Below are 24,780 nucleotides of genomic sequence, written 5' to 3' on the forward strand. Positions count from 1 at the left end.
AGAGTGGTAGTCCCTCAAAAGTGAAATATATAGAGTTACTATATAACCCAGCAATTCTATTCCTAGATATATACTTAAAAGAATTTAGAACATATGTGCATACAAAAGCTTATACACATATGTTCATAGCAGCAATACTCAATAATAGCCTAAATGTGGAGGCAACCCAAATGTCTATCAATTGATGAATGGCTAAACAAAATGTGTTATATCCATAAAAGGGAATATTATTCAGCCATAAAAAGAGTGAAGTGCTGATACATGCTGCAACAAGAAGGAATCTTGATGTCATTATGCTGAGTGAAAGAAGCCAGACACAAAAGATCACACATTGAATGATTCCATTTAGGTAAAATGTCCTGAATAGGAAAAACTACATAGACTGAAAGTAGACTAGTGGTTGCCTAGAGCTAGGAGGGGACGAGGGAAATAGAGAGTGACTGATAAGGTTTTTTCGTAGGGGATAGGGTGATGAAAATATTCTATAATTGATCATAGTGGTCATTGCACAACTTTGAATATACTAAACGCCATTGAAGTGTATACTTTTGAAGTATGAATTGTATGGCAATAGAAAAGAATTGCAGTATAAAATATGGGAAAAATCAGATTTTGTTGAACCATCTTATGCCTACTTTATAGGTTAATATTATTTTTAACTTGAATTATATATTGGCATATAGGATTTGTGGGGCTTCCCAGGTGGTGCTAAGTAAGTAAGTAAGTAAAATCACTCAGTCGTGTCCGACTCTTTGTGACCCCGTGTACTGCAGCCCACCAGGCTCCTCACTCCATGGGATTCTCCAGGCAAGAATACTGGAGTGGGGTTCCATTTCCTTCTCCAGGGGATCTTCCTGACCCAGGAATCGAACCCGGGTCTCCCGCATTGGAGGCAGATGCTTTAACCTCTGAGCCACCAGGGAAGCAGGTGGTGCTAGTGGTAAGAACCCACCTGCCAATGCAGGAGACATAAGAGACACGGGTTCGATCCCTGGGGTGGGAAGATCCCCTGAAGAAGGACAAGGCAACCCACTCCAGTATTCTTGCCTGAGAATCCCATGGACACCGGAACCTGGAGGACTACAGTCCATAGAGTCTTAAAGAGTTGGACACAACTGAAGCGACTTAGCACAACACGGCATATAGGATTTGTAATGTTACCTCTTTGGTGCTTGAGGTTTCTAAGTGTCTTCATCTGGACTCTTTGGACTCTAGCTGTCCATCATACATCATACTGAAGCTTCCTCTCTGCCTTCCTCTTTGATATAATTTGCTCTGCATTCCATACCTGTCTGGTGATCAGAATGAAAGTGATAAACTACTGATTATAATGTATCATGACTGAAGATAGCACTTACATTTTGACAGATGCCTTAACCTGAAAGAAGAGATTAGTAGGGAATTGCAGGTCTCATGACAGGGCCAGCAGGGGAAATCATTTTGATTAGAGATAGCGTTTCAGTTTTCCTCAAGTCATATCAAGTAGATACCCACCGACTTTATTCACCCTTATAAGACTGCATTTAAGATCAAGTCTAAGGAGGGGCCCATGCAGTAGCTGTGAGTTGTTGGTTATTAGCCAGAAAACACTGTGTAAGCCATCCTTTTAACACTGACAGAGTCTTGCTTTGAGTGAACGCTTAGTTGCTCAGTCGTGTCTGACTCTGCGACACCATGGACTATAGCCCTCCTGGCCCCTCGGTCAACAGGATTCTCCAGGCAAGAATACTGGAGGGATTTGTCGTTTCCTCCTCCAGGGGCTCTTCCAGACCCAGGGATTGAACCCAGGTCTCCCATATTGCAGGCAGGCAGATTCTTTACCGTCTGAGCTACCATTGTGTTGTATATCCTAGCCTAGAATTGCATATGTGAAGGTTGTTAGTGTGTGTGTATATATCTAGCTTTCTCAGCTGGAAAGAGGATGAGAATGTTGATAATGTGAAGGATGATAAATGATCTGATGTGCATTGTTGGTATGTCTACTTAAAGCATATAGTATCTGATCTATTATGGAGACAGGGAGCTAATTACATTTCTGGCTCTGCTTCTTTAGCTGCTATAATCTACTCCGAGTCTTTATGTCTTTTGCAGATAGGAGAACCACCAGGACCTTGACGCAATGGAAATAATAATCTCTTATATTTGAGCAGCATTTTATAATTTCAGTATATTCAATATATACTGATATCCATTATTCTGTTTGATTCTCAACCTAATCAAGTGAACAGAGCAGATATTATCCTCTTTCTGGTAAAGGGGGAAAAAAACCCAAGGTTCAAAAAGGTTAACAGCAATTTGGTAGCAAAATTGTACTAGAACCTTTGTCTTCTGACCCCTAATTCTGTGTTCTTTCCACTATACCACCTTTACTGTAGCTTGAATGGTTTTGGTCTAAATGGAATACATTTAAGAACATAAATAGAACATATTTGGTTATATAACATCCCAGCTGCTGGGTCTGGTGTAGCAGAAGCTTGAAAAGCAGCAGAAGAGGGTGGGAGGTAGCCAAGTGTGTAAGATGAGTTCTACATTTTGAGATGTTCAGCAGAAAGAGCAGAGGGTGCCAAGACTATTGACTGGGACAACACTGATTCTTCAACCCTTCTCTGTTGTGGTTTCACCTTATTCTTTACCAATTTCAGTGACAAAACCCAGCCTTTTCAGCAGTGTGTCCCTACATTTCAAATGTGTTCCTCCAACATAGCACCCAATTTTCTGCTCCCTTGTCTGTTATAGACACTTGGTGAAACTCCCTCCCTCCTACTGCCTGACTCATTCTCACAATCCCAACTTCTTCTGAGGCATTTCACCTCTGTCTCTACTTAACCCTTTCAATTTTGCTGCATGAAATTCCCGTTCATTGGAAGCAATTTCTGCTAGGTAAATAAAATAATGTGGCAAAAAAAACCACTCTGCAAATTCTTTATTTTAAAATTTTTATTGAAGTATAGTTGATTTATAATGTTTCACACTGACTTGATGGACGTGAGTCTGAGTGAACTCCGGGAGTTGGTGATGGACAGGGAGGCCTGGCGTGCTGCGATTCATGGGGTCTCAAAGAGTCAGACACGACTGAGTGACTGAACTGAACTGATACAGAAAAGTATACCTTTTTGCAGGCAGATTCTTTAGCACTGGGCCACCAGGGAAGCCCTCCTCTGCATTTTCTTAGTGAGACGTTTTACTTCACAGCCTTACCTGAAACCTAGTAATTCTTTACCCTGATGATGTTTCTTCCCTTCAAACTTTCTCTACCTTGTTGATAAGACAGTCTTGACCTGGTTGTGTGTGCAGTGGTTTCCTGTAGAGTGAATTGGAGGGCTCTCTCTAATGGGGAAACATTCTTCCCCTTTCCTAGCCCATAGGAGTCAGCAATCTCCCTTCTCCTCACATGTTTTTGGATAGCAGGGGAAAGTGTCAGAAGCAAGGAAAAGACTGAAGATGAAAACCAGAGAAAAACAAAAATTCATGAAGTTCCTAGAGAAGATAGAGAGAGAATGATGTGAGGTCATGAGCAGAGGTATTGACCTTGGTGAAGAAAAAGTGAAAGGAGGTCCTTTGTCAGAGGATGGTGGGAGGGGAAGAAGATGGGATGAAATTCTGAAGTAGAGAGGACTTTTACAGGGATATCTTTCACCACTCAGCCAAACAAAAATGGTGGTTATTTGCTGAGGTAGGTGAGCTTGGTTGGGTGTTGGAGAAGAGTAGAAACAATTTCAAGTAGTACTTTTGGTAAACATGGTTGGGGGCCAATAATAAGGTTGTGGAATGACAATGGGAGTGACCTACACCGCCTCTCCCCCACCTACCATATTCACAGTTTATTTCTCTTTTAGCAACTCGGCAAGTAGTAAAGCTAGGAAGAAATGATAAAAGGAAAGGATAATATGAGGAAGATCCATTAGGGATGGGGGCACTGTTCCATCCTCACTACCAACTGCTCTGTTTTCAGGCCCTCATCAGATGAGTACTACAACTGCCTCCTACCAAGTATCCAAGCTTCCACATTCCTCCCCTCCAATTCATCCTTCATTGCAGTCGATTATATTTCTGTTTAATTAGTTGTTTCACCCATTAGGCTGTGAGCAACCTGAAGGTAGTTTCCAAATTTTCTCTGTGCTCCTGAGTTCTAGCACAGATCTAGTATGCAGCAAGCACTCAATAATTGTTCTTCACAAATGTTGGCAAGGATATGGAGAGAAAGGAATCTTAAGACATTGTTGGTGGGATTCTAAATTGATGCAACCACTATGGAGAACAGCATGGAGGGTCCTCAAAAGCCTAAAACTAGAACTACAATATGATCCAGCAACCCACTCCTATGTATATAACCAAAAGGAAAAAAAACAAACACTAATCAGAACATACACCCTTACGTTCATAGCAGCAGTATTTCTAATAATCAAGATATGGAAGCAACCTAAGTGCTTATGAACAGATGAATGGATAAAGAAGGTGAATATACAATGGAATATTACTCAGTCATAAAAAGAGTGAGATTTTGCCATTTGCAGAAACATGAATTGACCTGGACGGTATTGTACTAAGTAAAATAGGTCAGATGGAGAAAGGCAAATACTGTATGATGTCACTTATATGTTGAATCTAAAATATACAACAAACTAGTGAATATAGCAAATCAGATATAGATTCACAACTATAAAGAAGAAACTAGTATTTATCAGTGAGGAGGTAGGAGGAGTGGGATAGGGGTAGAGGATTAGGAGACACAACCCACTACATATATAATAAATAAGCAACAAGGATATATTTTCCAGCACAGGGAAATATAGCCATTATTTTGTAATAACTCTAAATGGAGTATAATCTATAAAAGAAATTGAGTTGCTATGTTGTACACATGAAACTAATATTGTAAATCAGCTATACTTCAATGTAAAAACTTGTCTTTTCCATGGAAGCCATTAGAATGATAGTAATAAAACATAAATCTGACCATGCCACTTCACTACGTGAAAAAACACAAAAACACAGATGACCCTAGCGCCTTCCTGTGTGCTTGCAAAGCTTCATCTGCCACTCCCTGCTGCTTCCCACCAGCAACCCCATCCTAGCTTAGTGCTCTAGCACTTATAATCCCTTAGCAAGCAGTGCTCTGTCAGCTTTGTAACTTTGCACATGTTTTATCTCTGCCTGAAATGCCCCACCTATCCTTGTCCACTGAGCAAAGTCCTGCTCAATGATACTAGGATGGGTCTCAAACATCCTCCTACAGGTTACCAGGGTAGAGCTACAATCAAAGCTTGTGGCCTGATGTCCTTTGATCTTTCTTTGTCCTCCTCAGAAAAATAGTTGAAGCTAGCCTGTGTGCTTGCTTTGTCCAAATGTCACTTGGGTGAAAACGAGTGTCCCTGGGATTTAAATGGGCTTCCCCGGTGGCTCAGGGGTAAAGCATTCACCTGCAATGCAGGAGACTCAAGTTCAATCCCTGGGTCAGGAAGATTCCCTGGAGATGGGTATGGCAACCCACTCCAGTATTCTTGCCTTGGAAATCCCATGGACAGAGGAGCCTGGTGGGCTACAGCTCAAGGGGTCACAGAGTTGGATGTGACTGAGCAACTGAGCATGCATGGGATTTAAATGTCAGAGTGAAATTTTCTGTCGAATTGCAATGTTCAAGCAAAGATGTTACCTCTCCTGAGAGACAACTATAGAGACTATCTCAATACCCTCCCGGAAACAAAAATCAAACAGTCCTCCTCCAAATACCCCCAAAAATACCACAGTAAAGAGTGCACCTTGGGTAGCCTATGAGATGGCACCCACTGAAAAACCACAGGAGCTAAACAGGAAATATAAATGACTAGAGTACAGTGTGGAGAAGGCAATGGCACCCCACTCCAGTACTCTTGCCTGAAAAAATCCCATGGACGGAGGAGCCTGGTTGGCTGCAGTCCATGGGGTCGCTAAGAGTTAGACACGACTGAGTGAGTTCACTTTTACTTTTCACTTTCATGCATTGGAGAAGGAAATGGAACCCACTCCATTGTTCTTGCCTGGAGAATCCCAGGGACGGGGGAGCCTGGTGGGCTGCCATCTATGGGGTCGCACAGAGTCAGACACGACTAAAGCGACTTAGCAGTAGCAGAGTACAGTGGGCCATGTGGGAACTATAGCAAACTGGAGCGATCCACTTCATCTCAAGGTCACTTGTCTTTTCCCTTTCATACTCCATTCATAGTTTTAATCAAAATTTGTGTGGAGTCTGCTCACTTGGGACTTTGTGTTTTTGATCTCTAAAGGGAAGGTAGACATTTTGAATACAGAAAATAGCTTGAGAAAGGCACAAAAGATTAGAAAAACTATCCAGGGACTTTGTCCTAGTCACAGTTGTCTCAATGACCTACCTAGGTTTGACATCTGATCAGGCCACTAGAACATAGATTCAGGCAGTATAGCATCATGGTTAACAATGTGGGCATTGCCCAGAGAGATCTAGTGTAAGTCTTAGCTCCATAATGCATGGCTGTGTGACCTTGGGCAAGTCATGAACCTCACCATGTTATAGAACTTTATCTATAAAGTGGGGTGAATAATAGAACCTATTTTTAATCTACTATGTGGATGAAATGAGCTAATAACGTATGCAAAGCACTTTGAACAGTGCCTAGCCTGAAGTAAATTCTCAATAATGTTAGCCATTATTATAATCTAATAATTAAATCTTAATTGTTGGTCGCTGATAATGTTTTTTGTCTCATGGTAATATCCTCATTTTTCACAGGAGGTCTGAGTGCCTGAAGTAAAGGAACAATGATTCCATGATGACTGGGTCAGTGGGAAGGAGATCTGGGGACAGATTTTGTTGTATCCTGTGAAAGAAACTCTATGGGTTTATTTTCCTGGAGGCTGGTACTGTCTTTTTGTATCTGCTACCTGAATGTTTTCTCTAGAGATAGAAAAATGAAGAAGGATTCTGAGTGCTTACGGTGATTTGGGTAGTTCCAAGTGCAGTCAAGGTGGGGAACAAGTATCCCATCTGGTTCATTCTCCTTCTCCTTCTAGATCTAAGCTCGGCTTTGGATTGACCCACCAGCCTACTGGTGCCGGGGGTGAGATTGCAGTTAGGCTGCATGTGTTTGGTGTGTGCTCTGCACTGTGCCAACCCAAACAGTTTCTCAGAGTGTTTCTCTAATCTTTCTTCTAGCCAACTCCCCCTATCCCCAAGTCATTCCAAGTCAGGTGTAAAGGGCTCCTGGGGCTTTGGGTCAGGATGGTGCTGAGAAAACCTGCATGCTGGCAGGGCTAAGACTGGGGCCAGGCAGGGCAAGGCTGGGGAGCTCAGAAATGCTCTGTCGGGGGTATGTAGGTTGAGAAGCCGGGATGTGCTTTCAAAACCCTTCAGAAATCAAAGGCCTTTTCTGCGCTGGCATGGGGGCCTGGCTGCTGCTGTTTTGGCCAGGCAGGAGGGGTCACTCACTCAGCTCTGAAAGCCTTGTTTGGTGGAGGGAGCAGTTGGTTCCAATTTTGTTTGTTTTAAAGAGATCCAGCCTTATGGCTAATCTTTCACTGACACCAGCAGCTTAAGTTTTTAACATTTTATCTCAAAAGAAAACACATACATGTGCTAGTTATTTCCTATCTGAGAGTTTTCTCTAACAATCATAATAATGGTATTAATTCTCAGTCTTTGTAGAAACTTTGTCAACACTAGTGCCAAGTTCTTTGAGCCAGGAAGTGTATTCTCTTCTAAATTGCAGTGCGATCAGAGCTTATAAAGTTCTTAGAGGCAAATGAGTGAAATTAAGCAACCCACCCCCAAACCAATCTGTTTCTCCCTGTCATACACACCCTGTTCTCAGAAATGAAGAGAGGAAAGAAGAATGCTTCTTTTATTCTTTGCCCTGATCTGGAGCTACGGGGCCTCTAAGTATGAGTGTGTTTGTGTAAGAGGATTTGGGTGGGGGCCTTCTGACTGCCATTGATCCATCCATCCACCCCATTTACTCATTCGGTAAATCTTTATTGAGTTACTGTACTCTGCTCTGGGCACCCTATAAAGGGACATAACTGTCTCCATCTCTTCAGTTGTTTCTCCCATGTCTGGCAATGTGTTTGGCATTCATACCCTTTTCTCTTAAACAGAGGTGACAGCTAAAAGAGTAAAGCCTAGTATGGACAGAAGGAAGGAGAGTGACTGGTGTAGTGGCTGAGTGGAGGCACGAAGGAGCTGTGTTTTCTCAAATCATTCAGGGTGCATTTTGCTCTCCTCATGGGCAAGGATTTCTCTACCTTTAGATCTAAGAGGAGGTGAGGATGGAACTTAACGGGTGACTGGCAGACTGCCCTGGGCCCAAGACTCTACCTTGGGTACCAGTGACAATTCTAGAGCAGAGCGTTTCAACCTCCAACACAGAAACTGAATCCTGGACTGGCTACCAAGGGATCATGCCAGCTGCTGGCTCTGAAGTTGGCTTTGGCTCTGAGCTCAATCTGTGGAAGTTGGGGCCCAGGCTCCTGGCTCAGCAGCTTGTATTGATCTCCCAGCCTCTTTTGTCTCCTCCTCCCCAGTGGAAGCCTCTCCCCCTCTGCCTCTCAGCCTCTTCCGCTTTCCTCTTCAGCTTCTAATGAACTGAAATCTCCGAGAGCCGCCAAGGCTCTGGTAGTTTCACAAAACTGTCCTTGCTCTTCCTGCATCTGCCCGGTCAAGGGTATCTTTGCCTGAGGTCGGATAGATGCTATTAGTGCCAATGATATGATTGCATAGCAACACAGAGCAGCTCCGAAAGAGGGGAGGAGGGGCAGAAGGAGGACAGGGAGGTGGGAGAGACGGAGGGAGAGTGTGCATACAGCAGCTGTCGGCATTCCTGTCTCAGGGACTTCTTTGCTGATTCACAGAAGCAGCCCAGCTCCAGCCACCCAGCTCCCAGTTGCCGCCTGATCCTCAGACCTGCCGGAATCAGAAGGTAGGCCACAGAGAAATGATTTCTGAGCCTCGCCCTTTTTCAGCCCACTGGGGGAATGACTGAAGGAGGGTAGGCTCCAGAGGTACTCTGTGTGTGTGTGTCTGTGTGTGTGTGTGTGTGTGTGTGTGTGTGTGTATGCACCTGCCTGCCAGCCATCTGCTTGTGCCTTTGGGGGAAGACTTACATTAAAAAATGCCCACAATGAAGTAGCTACCGCTTGGATTCATAGAAAGAAAAAAAATGCCCAGGAATAGAAACTCCAGCCAATTTGAGCAAGTAGGGTCTAAAAATGAATAAGAGGAAGGTCCACAGTTTGCTGCTTTGAGAGGAGAGGGGTATTTATTTATTAACTCATTTGTTTATTTATTTGTGTCTGTTCTCAATGGCAGGCTTTTTGTCCATGGATGCATCTCCTGGTGGGAGGGAAAGGAAGGGGTGTAGAAAGCATTGGCTGAAAAGGGAGGACAGAGGAGACATGGGACCTCAGAGTAGGTCCCCTGAACAAATGATTGTCTGGCCGGCAGACAGGACACAGGAGCGCTTCCTTGGAGCAAACTGGGCTCTGACCTAGGAGGCTGGGGTTGAAGGCACATCCTAATCTCTGCATTTACTTCCTGGCTCAGTCCAGCTTCCCCTCTTGCAGTTTTCCTCCTGGCTGCTCCCCTTGATGTCCTTTCTACCCCCTTGTAACCAGGAGGCACCGCTCCACTCTTGAGAGTGGATCTTGGAGAGCTTTGAAACCAGGCTCACCTCTCCTGGAATCGAACACCCCGTTCCTTCTGTTCTCCTTAGCCTTCCCCGGCTTCAGGCCCTGTGCCCCAGCCTGGTAAGTGGCCCTGAGACTGTGTGGGTTAAGACTTACCTTGCTCTTTTTTGGTAGGAAGAGCCAGGCCTCAGAGGGACTGGGTCCCAGGCGGTAGCCGGGGCTGGGTCAGGCTGGGGTGGAGCGAGGTAGAGAGAGAGGAAGGGTAGCTCCCACAGCTTGGAAACGAACATACTTTTCTCTTATGTTTTCTTTTTGATTGTTCAAAAGAAAAAAAGCCTTTTAAAAAATACCTCTCTGTCTCGTCCACCTTAGCACCTGACTTTTCCAAATTGAATCCTTGTTTCTAGATTAAAGGCCCTCAGGTAAATCACCTTTTATTTTATTTTTCTATTTTTTTATATATTTCCATCCAATTTCTATTTTATTTTATTTATTTATTTTTTAATTTTTATTTTTACTTTTACTTTACAATACTGTATTGGTTTTGCCATACATTGACACCTTTTAAAAGGCCCAGTGGGGGCCACAAACCTCAGGAAATTTCCTCTCTGGGCTTAGGATGAGGAGATGGTTCCAGAAAACCCTGGGACCATCCAAGGAACCCTCCCCCCAAAAGGCAGTGCTGCCAGTGGAAGTGATAAGTGTCCTATCCCTGAAAGAAGAAAAGAGCCCCTCTTTTCCTGGGTGGGCTGGCCTCGACTCTGCAGTTCTGCCTCCTGTAAACCAGTGCCGTACAATGAGGGCACTTGGACAGGGCTCCTCTTCCCACGAGACTTGTCCCCCAGGCATTCAGCCTGAACTCTGGGTCTGAGCACACTTCAGCTCTACCATCACCCAAGTGGGAGCACGGCTCGAAGCAGCGAAGTTAGCAAAGGTCCAAGAGCCAGGCACAGAGGGGCCATTCAGGAAGCACTTCTAACCACAGACGTACAAAAGTTTCTGATGTGAAATCTGCCACAGTGTCAGAGAGGATTTGTTGTTCAGTCGCTCAGTCATGTCTAATTCTCTGCGACCCCATGGACTGCAGCACACCAGGCTTCCCCGTCCTTCACTATGTTCCAGAGTTTGCTCAAACTCATGTCCATTGAGTGGGTGATGCCATTCAACCATCTCATCATCTGCCATCCCCTTCTTCTCCTGCAAAGGAAGAATGGAATGGCAAACCACTTCAGCATTCTTGCCTTGAGAGCCCCATGAACAGTCAGAGAGGATAGGCTCTCACTAATGAAGCCTGAGAAGACAGCGTTCTATACTGGTCAGGGACATTCACAGGAAACCCATTCTGGAAGTTAAAGTAGGAAACTACATTCCTGTCTTAGGAAAGATTCTTCTACACACACATCAGCGACTGAAAGAGCAAGTGAGATAAATCTTTCTAGGATGACATTTACCAAACCACCGATGTTCCACAGAACACTGTTTGCAGAGAATGTTAATAGATTCTGTTTTAACATAAGGAGTTGTGGTGGGGGGTGGGGTGTATTCGATGGTCCAGTCTTTTTCTTTTTTTGAAAATGCTTCATAACTGAATTCTCCTTTTGGAGAGTCATCATGTATGTAAGTGTATTAAAGGCTCTGAGAAGTACTGCTGTACAGAAATCTGTTTAATTCTGTTCAACCCAGTGAAATCCACATGGATTTGATCAGGGACCTCTTTTCTCCATGGAAAAATTTTTGTATCTTGCACACACAGTGTTAGGAATTGCTGCTCAAAAAAAAAAAACAAACCCTGGAATAAACTGACATATAGAAAAAAACTTGTAAAAATAATCTAATCCAGCACCACATTTTGAAGGGTGAAAATTTGAGAGGTTTAATGAAATTGTTCTTTTTGAGTATCTGAGAGAGTGGAACCCATATATCCTGATTCTCAGTCCTTTATGCCCAATTTCTGTCCTTTAGCAGGCTCCCTGGGTTTCCCTGGTGGCTCAGTGGTAAAGCATCCATCTGCAATGCAGGAGACTCATGTTCAATCCTTGGGTCAGAAAGATCCCCTGAAGAAGGGCATGGCAACCCACTCCAGGATTCTTGCCTGGGAAATCCCACGGACAGAGGAGCCTGGCAGGCTACAGTCTATGGGGTCACAAAGAGTCGGACACGACTGAGCAACTGAGCACACAGGCAGCAGTTTCCGTTCTGTGAAAATAGTCCCGGGAAAAGAAGCAGGTTGAAGGAATGATCCTGTCATTTTTAGTGAGACATTTGTACCTTACAGATTTCTTTCGTTATTTTGTTGTATCTGAAAATTCTGAATTTCCCTTTCAGCATGTGATTTGTTGCATTTTTTAAAAACAATGTGCTAGAAAATTTGGGGGCATTCAAAGAGATGTAAAGAATAACAAAAATCAGGATATTCACCACCTAGCTTAAGAAAAGGGAGAAGGCGATGACACCCCACTCCAGTACTCTTGCCTGGAAAATCCCATGGATGGAGGAGCCTGGTAGGCTGCAGTCCATGGGGTCTCGAAGAGTTGGACACAACTGAGTAACTTCCCTTTCACTTTTTACTTTCATGCATTGGAGAAGGAAATGGCAACCCTCTCCAGTGTTCTTGCCTGGAGAATCCCAGGGATGGGGGAGTCTGGTGGGCTGCTGTCTATGGGGTTGCACAGAGTCGGACACGACTGAAGCGACTTAGCAGCAGCAGCTTAAGAAAAAAACATCACCAATAGACTTGAAATCCCCTGTCTGTCCTCTGTGATCAAAGTTCCTCTCATGCATTTATTTGTATTTGTACTGCATATGTATATGTCTTTAAGCACCATATGCCACTGCTTTATGTTTTAAAAATGTATATCAATGGTATGTATCCTTCTTCAATTTGTTTTTTTTTTCTATTCAATGTTATATTTGTGAAATTCATCCACATTGTGACATGTGGCTCTGGTTCATTCACTTTTCACTATTACATAGCATTCCATTTAAGAAATATGATTTATTTATCCATTCTGCAGTTGATAGACATTTAGGCTGTTTCCAGTTTGGGGCTCACAATTAGGGCTACTATGATCATTTCTGAGGAGATATTCTTTTTTTTTTCTGAGGATATATTCTTATGTGACTATTGCTATTGGGTATATATTTAGAAGGCAATTGTCCTGTCACAGGATATGAGAATCGTTACTTTTGGGAGATACTGTCAGTTTGTTCTCCAAAATGGTTAATAATTTATACTCCCATCAGCAGTGTGTAAAGGTTTCAGATACATTGCGTTAATTGTTTCTTTTTTCCTTTCCAATTCCTATATCTTTTATTTCATTTGGTTTTCTTTCTTCTTTTTTTAATTGGAGTATAGTTGATTGGCAATCTTGTTTTAGTTTCAGGTGTATAGCATAGTGATTTAGTTATATACCCGCATATACATATGTATTCATATTCTTTTCCATTATAGCTTATTATAGGATACTGAGTATAGTTCCTTGTGCTATAAGTAGGTCCTTGTTGGCCACCTATTTTATATATAGGTGTGTATATGTTAATCCCAAGTTCCTAACTTATCCCTTCCCCCTTTCCCTGTTGGTAACCATAAGTTTGTTTATTAATTGGTTTTTATAGTAAAATTGTCCTCATAAGGATGCATCTCTGACTTTTTTTCCAATGGAAAAGAAATTTTCTTTCTCGAAATTGCTTGACAGCTACCTTCTCTGACAGCTACCTTCTCAGAAACACATTTCATTGTTTCCATTTGTAAATGAGGGGGTTGGCCTGGATAATCTCTAAGGTCTCTACCAGCTTGACAATCTGTGGCCCATGATTTATTCATTAGGTGAGAGCATCTGAAGCAGAAACTTGGGTTTTGGCTGCATTGCAGGAAGTATTTTAGGAACACATAATAAGGTTTGGTGCAGATGAAATGTGTCTCATATCCTAGTGCCATGCTGTCGCATAGAAAGGCAGTGCTGTGAGAGGAGGGCCATCGTGCAGTGTTACCTTGGGTTGGAGAGAGGAATCTGTACTCACAAAAACGGGTCTTCTTTTCACTGTCTTGTTCTTTCCTGAGCCTCCCTATTTGTTTTCATCCAAGAACAATAAAGCCTTGTTATAAAAAACTTTACACACACAAACACACAAAGTGTATAAACTCAACATGAGAGTCCCCTTAATACAACTCTCCAGAAGAAATGTCACTAAACAATTTGTGTATCCTTGTAGGCTTTCTTTCTGTGCATACACAGAAAGAAGAGATTTTTCGTGTTTTAGTTTTAGTTTTTTTTTTAATAAAATTAAAGTTATACCAGACACATTCACTCTGAAACTGTGTTAAAACCTAAAACACATATCTTTGGCATCTGTTCAAATCAGTGGGTACAGACCTACCTCCTTCTTTTTTAACAGCTATGTAATATTTCATGGCATGGTGGTTTAGTCACTAAGTTGTATTTGACTCTTTTGACCCCATGGACTGTAGCCTACCAAGCTCCTCTGTCCATGGGATTTTCTAGGTAAGAATACTGGAGTGGGTTGCCATGCCCTCCTTCAGGGGATCTTCCTGGCCCAGAAATCAAACCCAGGTCTCCTGCACTGCAGGCAGATTCTTTACTGCCTGAGCTATCAGCGAAGCCCCTGTCACTTCATGGCATGAGTGACTGCAATAAGAGAAAAGATTTGAGTGCTTGCTAGACGGTAACTATGAATTAAGTCCTTACAACAAGGCTATGAAGTACATCTTTTTGTTATTCTTGTTTCACAGATGCAGGGACTGAAATATGAAGTCAGGGATCTTGTCCAAACCTGCACTGATAGGTCGAGAAGCCAGGATGGAAACTCGAGTGTGCTGGCTCAGAGCCCACACCCTTCACTGTCAGGCTGTGCCACCTCTCCAACACAGTCCACTGAACTAGTCCCTTGTTGATGGACATCCGAGTTGATTGCAGTCTTGCTATTGCAACCAAAACTGCAGCAGATACCCTCATCCACTTCTGCACATATTTCTGTAGGATAGGTTCCTAAACTTTCCCAGTTTATAGGTAGAAAGAGTTTATTCATTCATTCAAAAAATATTTACCTAGCTCTTAGGCACTGGGGAAGCTCTGAGGTCAGACTGGGAGAGTTGACCAGCATTTTACTTCCCAGATGCCCTAGGAAGGTCATTTAAATGGTCTGTGAGATTTGCCAGCTGGGTGATACCCCAGACCCACTGCATCCTGTCCATTCTTAATTGCTTGTGTCTTTGCCTGGGTAGTGGCATGTCTGAGTCAGCCCTTGGGCTCCCAGCTAGTGGCCCAGAGCCACGAATTTTCTCTACTTGCCAAGTGTCGGTCACCACAGTGCCTCAGAGCCCGAGTTCTAGAATTTACAAAGGCAGAAGAGTGTAGCAGTAAAGAACTTGTATTCTGGGACACACTGGCCTGGATATAAATCCCAGTTCCCTACCTCATAGTCACAATATCACTTTGAACAAGTTACTTATTGCTGTGTGCCTCCATGTTCTTATCTGCACAATATAGACAGCAGTAGTAACTACTTCATAAGATTGTCCTGAGGATTCCATGACTTCCTGTATGTAGACTGATTAGTTAATATATGAAAAATATAGAATAAAGTAAATTTTAACTGTTACTGCTTTTTGGCTATGGAAAAGCTGCTATATCAACCTTTCCATAAAACAGTTGACGATGTCTATGGCACTTTGGTGAGGAGTGGGAAAGAAGGGAGAAAGTAGCTGTTAAATAGCTAATGTATTCACACACTTCAAAATTCCAAAGATACAAAAGGATATTCAGTGAAAACTATATCTCCTATTGGTGGTGACACAGGGATTTTTAATTTTCTTTCTTTCTTTCTATTTTTGGCTGCGTGGGGTCCTTGTTGCTTTTGCACAGACTTTCTCTAGTTGCAGTGAGTGGGGGCCACTCTCTGGTTGTGGTGCACAGGCTTCTTTCTGCAGTGCTTCTCTTGTTGCAGAGCAGAGGCTCTAGGCGTGCAGGCTTTGGGAGTTGCAGCAGTCGAGCTCCGTAGTTGCGGCATGCAGGCTTAGTTGCTCTGCGGCATGTGAAATCTTCCCAGACCAGGGACTGAACCTGTGTTCCCTACATTGGCAGGCAGACTCCTATCCAGAGCGCCACCAGGGAAGTCCCAGTGACACAGGGCTTTTGTGGATGTAAATAATTATTCTATTTCTCAACCCAAGCAGTGATTACATGGGGATTTGCTTTGTAATAATTCAATACATTTTACACATATATTTTATGTACTTTTTGTAAGTTATATTTCTCAGTTTTAAAAAGAGAGAAAATAAGGGGAAAAAAATCTCAAAAGAGTGGAAGGAATTCTCCCATCTCTGTTTAGTAGCCACTTGGTTCCCTTCTCCAAAGGCAATCGACGTTAACAGGTTCTTTTGTATATTTCCAAAGGTATTTTATTGTATATATAAGCACATGTTTTGTTTTAAAACAGATTAAACTAACATTTTTCTTATTTTCTTTTTACTTAAAACTTTACCTCAAGAGATTATTCTATATTGGAGCATAAAGAGTTCTTAATTCTGGTTTTAATAGCTATATAGAATTCTATTGTATGCATACACCATTATTTATTTTACAAATCCCCAAGTAATGGACATTTAGGTCATTTGCAGTTTGTTGTTGTTTGTTTTTTTTTTTTTTTTCATTTCAAGCCCTGCTTCAAATGCTAACGTTCTGTATACATCATTTCACACAAACACAAGAAATGTGTATATCCAAAGCCTTTCTCTTCATGTTCCCTGGAATTTGTACCTACAAAGTTGAGGGACTGTATAGTCACTTAACTGGAGTTCAAGTCAATACATCAAGTCAATTTGTGTCTCTTCCTGATTCCCTTTCGCCACTGGTAACCACTAGCATTTTCTATATCTGTGAATCTGGGGAATCTGTTTTAGTTTTGTTATATATACTTGTTTATTTTTTAGATTTCACATGGTACTTGTCTATGCATGAAGGTGAAGTCGCTCAGTCGTGTCTGACTCTTTGCGACCCTGTGGACTGTAGCCTATCAGGTTCCTCCATCCCTGGGATTCTCCAGGCAAGAGTACTGGAGTGGGTTGCCATTTCCTTCTCCAGGGGATCTTCCCTACCCAGGGATCGAACCCAGGTCTCCCTCATTGGAGGCAGACGCTTTAACCTCTGAGCCACCAGGGAAGCACATATGCATAAAATAATCAACAAGGATATATTGTACAGCACAAAGAACATAGCCATTAGTTGATAATAACTTTAAATGGAGGATAATTGATAAAAATACTTAATTGCTATGTTGTATACCTGAAACTTGGAGAAGGCAATGGCAACCCACTCCAGTGTTCTTGCCTGGAGAATCCCAGGGACAGCGGAGCCTGGTGGGCTGCCGTCTATAGGGTCGCACAGAGTCGGACACGACTGAAGCGACTCAGCAGTAGCAGCAGCATTCCTGAAACTAATGTAATATTGTAAACCAACTAAACTTCCCTTTTAAAAAATCAAGTCAGGAGACATTCACTGAGTACCTGCTCTGTGTCTGGCTCTGTGTTTTAAAATGTGTGGAGTAGAAATTAATAATGGGCATGAATCATGTCCTCCACTAGCCAACAATCTTGCTTTCATGCTGAAATCCTGATATTCCCCCACATGTTTTTAAAGCTTTCATCTCTGCCCAAGTTAAACAATGTCTCATGCTGAATCCTCCTGGAAGGGCCTGTGTGTGGTTTTGAGAATTAGGAAAAGAGTATTCCTAGTGGGAAAAAGTCGCAGTTGGGTATCTAGCAGGATCCCTAGGGGAGAGCACAGATGAATGAATTCTACCCCAAAAGCATCCTCCATACTACTTTATACATCCAAATCTTCCTCTCTCACCTTAGCTCAAAAACATCTCTTCCATAAATACATCCTAAATCCCTTCAATTTGAAAGGAACAGTTCCTGCTCTGTGACCTCTCATAACTTGATGTCTGTGTCCTGCAGAAGGTATGAATCATTTCTCCCTTAAGTGATGTGTGGCAACTGTTAACCATTAACATTTTAGCAAATCAAGGTCTAGGGGGTGAAATGACTTGAAGTCACAGTCAACGGCACCATCTGAAAAGAGCAGAGAATAGTCATGCCAGGACGAGAAAGAGTTTATTCCTTTTTTGCCGGCATTGGGATTAGAAAACCTGAATTCCCTGATACCTGGATTTGTTACTTTGTGAAGCATCAAACTTATATCAGGTCAGTAGGGGAGAATATGAAGGAAGGAATTTAATCTGTAGAGAGGTGAACCTCAAAAGAGAAAAAGAGTTTATGAAAAAAGAAATACAACTGGCCACTAAAAATGTAAGGAAAAATTTAAGCATTTCAAGTAACTAAGGAAATACAAAGTAATTCTCAAGATGCCATCTTCACTTACAAAACTGGCAAAGATATGTAAAAAAAAAAGAATACTCACTGTTGGCAAGTGTGCTGGGAAACAGGCTCTCTCATAGGTTGTTGAGGGTGGTATAAAGATATCTAATTTTTGTTAGGGCAATTTAGAAGGATGCATTATTAATACAGGGCTTCCCTGATAGCTCAGTTGGTAAAGAATCTGCCTGCAATGAGGGAGACCTGGGTTTGATCCCTGGGTTGGAAAGATCCCCTGGAAAAGGGAACGACTACCCACTCCAGTATTCAGGCCTGCAGAATTCCATGGACTGCACAGTCCATGGGTCACAAAGAATCGGACACAACTGAGAGACTTTCACTTTCATTATTAATACAAGTCTGAAATTGGTTCATGCCCTTTAATCCAGAAACTCTCCCAAACTCTCCCTTCTACAAAGTTATCTTAAGAATCATAAATATGCACAAGGCTACAAACTGCAGTGTGACATGTTTTACTGTTAAAATAAATTATGCTTTATCCATTCTATGGAATATTATACAAAAATGATTAAAGCTAACATTTATTGAATAGTGTACTATTGCCAGACACTGTGCTAAGTTATTTAAATACATTAATAATTTTTAATCATTAGAACAAGACTACAAGGGCAGTCATCCCCATTTTACAGATGAGGGCCCTGAAGCTCAGAGAGGTTAATTGCTCCCAGGCCACACTGCTAATAGGTTGAATAGAGTGAGTTTGACCCTAGGTCTATCTGACGCCAAAGCCCATGGCCTCAACCACAGAACTCTATAACCTTTGCAACCATTAAAAGTCATATGTTAGAGGAATAGTTAATGAAATTTTAAACTGATCCTGATATAAATGGCAAATTTAAAAAGCATGATATAAATTATAACTATATAAATAATATGATGACAATTTTATTTCCAAAGTGCAAGTATATATTTTTCACAGAAAAACTACTGTAAGGATTCATACCTGTTAGTAATGGCTGGCTACCTCTGGATAGTAGTAGTATAGGTCATTTTTATTTTCAGTTATGATTTTCTGTATTTTCCATTTTTCTGTAAAGAACAGGTATTGCTTATATAATCAGCAAAAATTTTAAATGTTAATGTAAAAAGAAGTCTGAAAGCAAAACTTTTGTAGCCTTCATACTTAATATGTCCATAGCAATACTTCATTTTTTATCTGAGTGATTAATTTTTTTAATTTAATTGTTTCTTGGCTGCACTGGATCTTCATTGCTGAGTGTGGGCTTTCTCTAGTTGTTGTGGCAAGCAGGGGCTAGTCTCTAATTTAGGTGCTTGGGCTTCTCATTGCGGTAGCTCCTCTTGTGGGTTTCCCAGGTGTTGCTAGTGGTAAAGAATCCACTTGCCAATGCAAGAGATGCTAGAAACTCGAGTTCAATCCCTGAGTCTAGAAGATGCCCTGGAGTAGGAAATGGCACTTCACTCCAGTATTCTTGCCTGGAAAATTCCATGGGCAGAGGAGCCTGGTGGGCTATAGTCCATGGGGCCACAAAGAGTCAGATATGGGTGAGCACACAAACTTACTCTTCTTGTGGAACATGGGCTCTCGGGCGCTCAGACTTCAGTAGTTGCAGCACAGGGGCTCAGTAATTGTGGCCTGTGGGCTCTAGAGCACAGTCTCAGTAGTTGTGGCACACAGGCTTCGTTGCTCCGTGGCACACAGAATCTTCCTGGATCAGGGATCAAACCCGTGTCCCCTGCACTGGCAGATGGATTCTTAACCACTGGACCACCAGGGAAGTCTTAGTGATGAATTCTTTTATATTGGTGTTGGATCAGAGAGGAGCCATGTTTTTCAATCATTCTTTGGGGTAATCTCTTCAGGGATGAGGAATTATGTAGCTGTGTGATCTCTAGGGACTTTGATCACAATAAAACATCCTTCAGACCGTAAGTTCTTGCATTTGTGTGATCTGTTAGTTTTTGGATCATGGACCCATGAGGAGGAGGGAAGGGTAACTTAGTTCAAGGAGTCCACAGATCTTTAAATGTATAAGTGTTTTTCTCACTCTGTAAGTACTAAAAGTACAGCTCCTTTGTGGGTGTGAGTGGGTGAAGTGAGATTTTTTTTTTATCTTTAAGAAGGGGCCCTTATGTTGGGAACCACTGAAGTAGAAACTAAAAATGGTGGCTATTTAATCAGCAGTATCAGGAATCATCCCTTATATGTAGGATCTAAAAGAACATAATACAAATGAACTTATTTACAAAACAAAAACAGATTCACAGACTTCAAGAACAAACTTACAGTTGCCAGGGCAAAGGATGGGGGAAGGGATAGTTTGGGAGTTTGGACATGTATACACTGCTATATTTAAAATGGATAACCAACAAGGACCTACTGTGGAGCATAGGGAACTCTGCTCCAAGTTATGTGGCAGCCTGGATGGGAGGGGAGTTTGGGAGAGAATGGATATATGTCTATGTGTGGCTGAGTCCCTCTACTGTCCGTCTGAAACTATCACAATATTGTTAATCAGCTATACTCCAATAAAAATTAAAAAGTTTAAAAAAAGAGAGATGTTCACTTCTTGCTATTGGATCAAAGTTTGCACATCTTTGTCCAGCACTAAAAGATACCACTTATTTCACCTGCAAGCATTGTCTTAGCCACCCATCCTAATCAGACGTGTACATTCACCAAACTGTCAACTGGTTTGGTACATTTAACTTTTTCACTCTTGTCTTAGCTGTTGACTTCAAAAGCTGAACATATCTCAAGAATAGCTTATTATAGAACACTGACCTCACTCCCCTACCACACCAAATTTGCTTCTTCTGTTTTCTCCTCCTGCTGTTGGCAACATTATTCATCCAGCTCCCAAATTATAAGCCTTTAACTTCTTCACCTCTCTCACTCTTCATATCCAAGTGATCACCGAATCCACTGTGTTTTACCTCTTCAATGTATCTCAATGCCGTGTTCTCTGCTCCCTCCTCCCTGCAACTGCCTGCCTGTTTTGACAGCTTCTAAATGGATTCTTCCTTTGGGAGACTCACTCCACAAGGAAGACAGAGGGCTCCTACTAAAATGCAAATCTGGTTGTGTCACTCCCCTGCTGAAAATCTTCAGTACCTCCGTATTGTCTATAAGATAAAGCCTAGAATCCTCTGCTTATTATTCAAGCCATGACCCAATCTGGCCACAGCCTCATCTGGTACTCCCCAACAAGACACCTACCTGTACTCTGATCTGCGCCATACATTTGATTTTCTGCTCTTTGGAATGTTCCTTTTTTGTTTTATCTTCTCTGTCTAATGACAATCCAATTTCTCTTTCATGACTCACCTCAAGAATATTTCCTCTAGGGAGCCTTCCTGACATGACCAGATAGGGCTCACTTCATCCATCCCTTCACTCCATCCCATAAATACTTCTGCCATTAACGCAGTAACACTTTTGGCTTGATTTTCCCCATGTCTGTTCTCTCTGTATGAGAACTCCTCACCATGTCTTTTCATCTCCCAAACTCCAGCCATACTGAACTTACTGTTCTCTGAGCATGCTGTGCTTTTTTGGGTGACATCCACCTTTGCACAGCTGGCTCCCTCTCCTAGGAATGCACTTCTTCCTTTCTCCCCTTCTCTGCATAGGCAAATATCTACTCACCCCTCAAGACTCATCTCAAATGCAATCTGGCTGAAATCTCTGCATATGCTCAGATAGAGTGAATTATTCCATATTCTTTGCTCCCCTAACCTTCTGGTGAAACCTTATTTATAGCATCTGCTGCATAAGTATTTTATTATCATTATCAGCTTACATGGGCTTCCCTGGTGGCTCAGTGGTAAACAATTTTCTGGCCAATGCAGGAGATACAGATTCAACCCCTGGGTCAGGAAGATCCCCTGAAGAAGGAAATGGTAAACCACTCTAGTATTCTTGCCTGGAGAATTCCATGGACAGAGGATCCTGATACTCTGCAGTCCATGGGGTCACAAAAGAGCCAGATATAACTTAATGACTAAACAACAATCAGCTGACACAATTGTCCCCCCCATCTCCCACACTTTATCCCCATGCAATGAGATCTCAGACACCATATCATCTTTTTGTCTCTAGCGCAAAGCACAATAGAGAAACAATAGATACTTCCTTGATCAATTATTAACTCAAGTTTTTTTTTATGGTGCTTGATGGCCTGGGAAAAACTGTTGGATAGGTCAGTAAGCTCTGAAAACTTATTGACATAACTGGTCAAGGCACTCCTGGGTAAGCGCTGCATTTACAAGCCTTTTTTATATTTCGACTCTAAATCTGACCTTGTTACTCTTCCAGGTGCTTATGCTGAACAGCTGATGTACTGCCTGTCCCCACCCACCCCCATGAGCCTCGGTTCTGATGCAACCTATGGTCATGCAGGGATGCCCTTACACCCTCCCACGATGTCATAAGTGGCAGGCAGCTGACAACTTCCATCATAGCCGCAGCCTCCGAAGCACCTGCCCCCAGCCTCAGGTAAGAGGCTCAGGGCAAAAGACAGAACCGTGGAGAGAGGGTGGACGTAGGATCTGTGTGTGTTCTTGTGGGTATCCATGCTTCTTAAGGCTCAAGGGTAGTCTTCATACACATGAAACCCCTTGCACACAATGAGGCCTCCTCTGGCCCATCCCTGCCATTCATGAGGCCTTTTATGGGGCAAAGGAAGTGTGTTGATCTGGAAAAGCCAAAGAGCCCACAATGGTTAAGGTGGCTGGTTTCATTTAAGCTTCCAGAGGAGGTCCCAGAAGAGCATGCTCCTTCAGGGCATAGCCTAGGACAAGGCAGGACCTTCCATTGCCTTGACTTCTCTGTGGTTTCCTCATATTCTCTACCTGCAGAATATTTCCTCTCCCTCCATTGGCTCTTCCTCTCAAGTCCCTGGTCCTACTCACAGTTCCTGGGTTAACCCCACTAAAGATCTCCTGAGCTTCCTACTGGCCTGTCCTCTCTCTCTCCTCCCCTATGACTGGAGTGGTGGGGCTGAGTGTGCCAGCCTGTGGTGCCAGGTGGGCAGAGGGTGTGTGAGAGGCAGTAATCCCAGAAGGCAACCCACTTTTCTGGCAATGAGGGAAGTCCAAGGGAAAGTTGACTAGAAAAAGGAGATGTCTAAGCATATTTTGGCTTGCCCTATAAAGCTTAACCTTCCCAGGTGGGTCAGTAGTAGAAAACCCACCTGCCAGTGCAGGAGACGCAAGAGACTCAGATTCAGTCCCTGGGTGGGGAAGATGCCCTGGAGAAGGAAATGGCTACCCACTCCAATATTCTTGCCTAGAGAATTCCACCGACAGAGGAGCCTGGTGGGCTACAGTCCGTGGGGTGGCAAAAAGTCAGACATGACTGAAGCAACTTAGTACACATAATGCTTTGGGGTTCAGAGACTATGGGAGTGTGTGAAAGTACTATGTTTCTTAGGATCTCGCAGATGGGCTACGATGCTGAGTCACTATTGGTGGTGTGAACAGCCACTGAATATATATAGTGGAGGAAGAGAGATACCAAGGTGGCAGGGATGGAGAATGTAGGTACTGGGGAGCCCATGTGGGCAGAGAATGAGAGACAATGAAGGTCCAGACAGTCATAAGGTCCAGGCCTTCCAAGCTGTTTTGACACATCTAACCACAGAGAAGTCACTGCTTGTAAAATATTTTCAAAGCCAGTGTCAGCTGAGAGTCCCCCTGCAAATCTACCCCTTCCCCAGAGTGGGACTTTCAGATGGTCGAGGGATTGAAAACCATGGGTCCTTCCAGAAGGCTTTTCCTGCTTGTTGCCCACTCCCTGCAAGCTTCACTACCTAGGCAGTGGGACATGAGGGCTTAATTTTGTGACAGAGAATGGTGAGATGAAGCCCTCTCTTCGGTTACTGTCGAGTTTCTTCTCTTCTTGCTCTACAGCTCTGACTTTGTCTTAAAGTTTCAAGAGATGAGGAGAAAGTCCTATGGGGAGTGGGCAGACCAAACATGTTGGTCACAAAAACAGAAGTAGACGGCTATTGATAGGGAAAGAAATCAAGGATTAGTCATCATTTGCCTGAGAACTTGGCTCTGCTAGAGGGGACTGTGATTCGTAGGGGGAACTCCGAGGGGAGAACAGGGTGAGGGAGTCTATTAAGGGAACCAAACTGGGGGGTGGCGTTTAGGAAGCTAGGGCTTCCCTGGTGGCTCAGATGGTAAAGAATCTGCCCTCAATGCAGGAGGCCAGGGTTTGATCCCTGGGTCAGGAAGATCCCCTGGAGAAGAAAATGACAACCTACTTCAGTATTCTTGCCTGGAGAATTCCATGGACAGAGGAGCCTGGTGGACTACAATCCATGGGGTCACAAAAGAGTTGGACACAACTCATTGAGTTGGACACAACTCATTGATTAACACTTTCACACTTTTCACACTTGGGAAACTAAGAAGGCTGGAGGGATTGAAAGGCTAACATGGGTGGAGCCCTGTTCATCATGAGTACTTCCGTCAGAACATGACAATTTCGTTGTGGCCGGATCATAAGAGGCCCTTTCTAACTCTAGGGCATTCCCAGCCCAGGGAACTCTGTGAGGATGGCTCGAGACCAAGCATAAACCAAGCTGCAACCCGGAGCTAGAGCCACTCCCTGCTCTTTGCCTGCCGTCCCCTGCCATTCTGCCATCCACCCTACATGGCCCCACCCTGGGCCCCAAGAAAGGCTCAGGCAGCTGCTCTAACTATTCCTGTAGGTGGGCCTCAGCATGGAAACAATGTGGAACTGTGGAAAGCCCCACAGAAGACTC

At 43.0% G+C, this 24,780-nt stretch overlaps 2 protein-coding genes across 4 annotated transcripts in view; both read left to right on the forward strand.

Annotated features, from left to right (window-relative positions):
* CENPI (centromere protein I) overlaps positions 1–22,502 on the forward strand; it is a 110,866-nt gene extending 88,364 nt beyond the window's left edge. The window contains exons 20-22 of one of the 2 annotated variants that reach the window (XM_060407957.1): positions 8,860–8,927; positions 9,622–9,753; positions 22,323–22,502. In XM_060407957.1, coding sequence (XP_060263940.1) covers positions 8,860–8,927; positions 9,622–9,753; positions 22,323–22,335 — 213 coding nt within the window. In that variant the 3' untranslated portion in view covers positions 22,336–22,502. The remainder of the gene's footprint in view (positions 1–8,859; positions 8,928–9,621; positions 9,754–22,322) is intronic. The other variant, XM_060407958.1, reaches the window with a different exon arrangement.
* The window catches only part of DRP2 (dystrophin related protein 2), a 33,577-nt gene continuing 31,182 nt past the window's right edge, over positions 22,386–24,780 (forward strand). For both annotated transcript variants that reach the window (XM_060407955.1, XM_027963070.3), the window contains exon 1: positions 22,386–22,502. In XM_060407955.1, coding sequence (XP_060263938.1) covers positions 22,386–22,502 — 117 coding nt within the window. The remainder of the gene's footprint in view (positions 22,503–24,780) is intronic.

The sequence above is a fragment of the Ovis aries genome, chromosome X (assembly GCF_016772045.2).
Source record: "Ovis aries strain OAR_USU_Benz2616 breed Rambouillet chromosome X, ARS-UI_Ramb_v3.0, whole genome shotgun sequence".
NCBI classification, from domain to species: domain Eukaryota; kingdom Metazoa; phylum Chordata; class Mammalia; order Artiodactyla; family Bovidae; genus Ovis; species Ovis aries.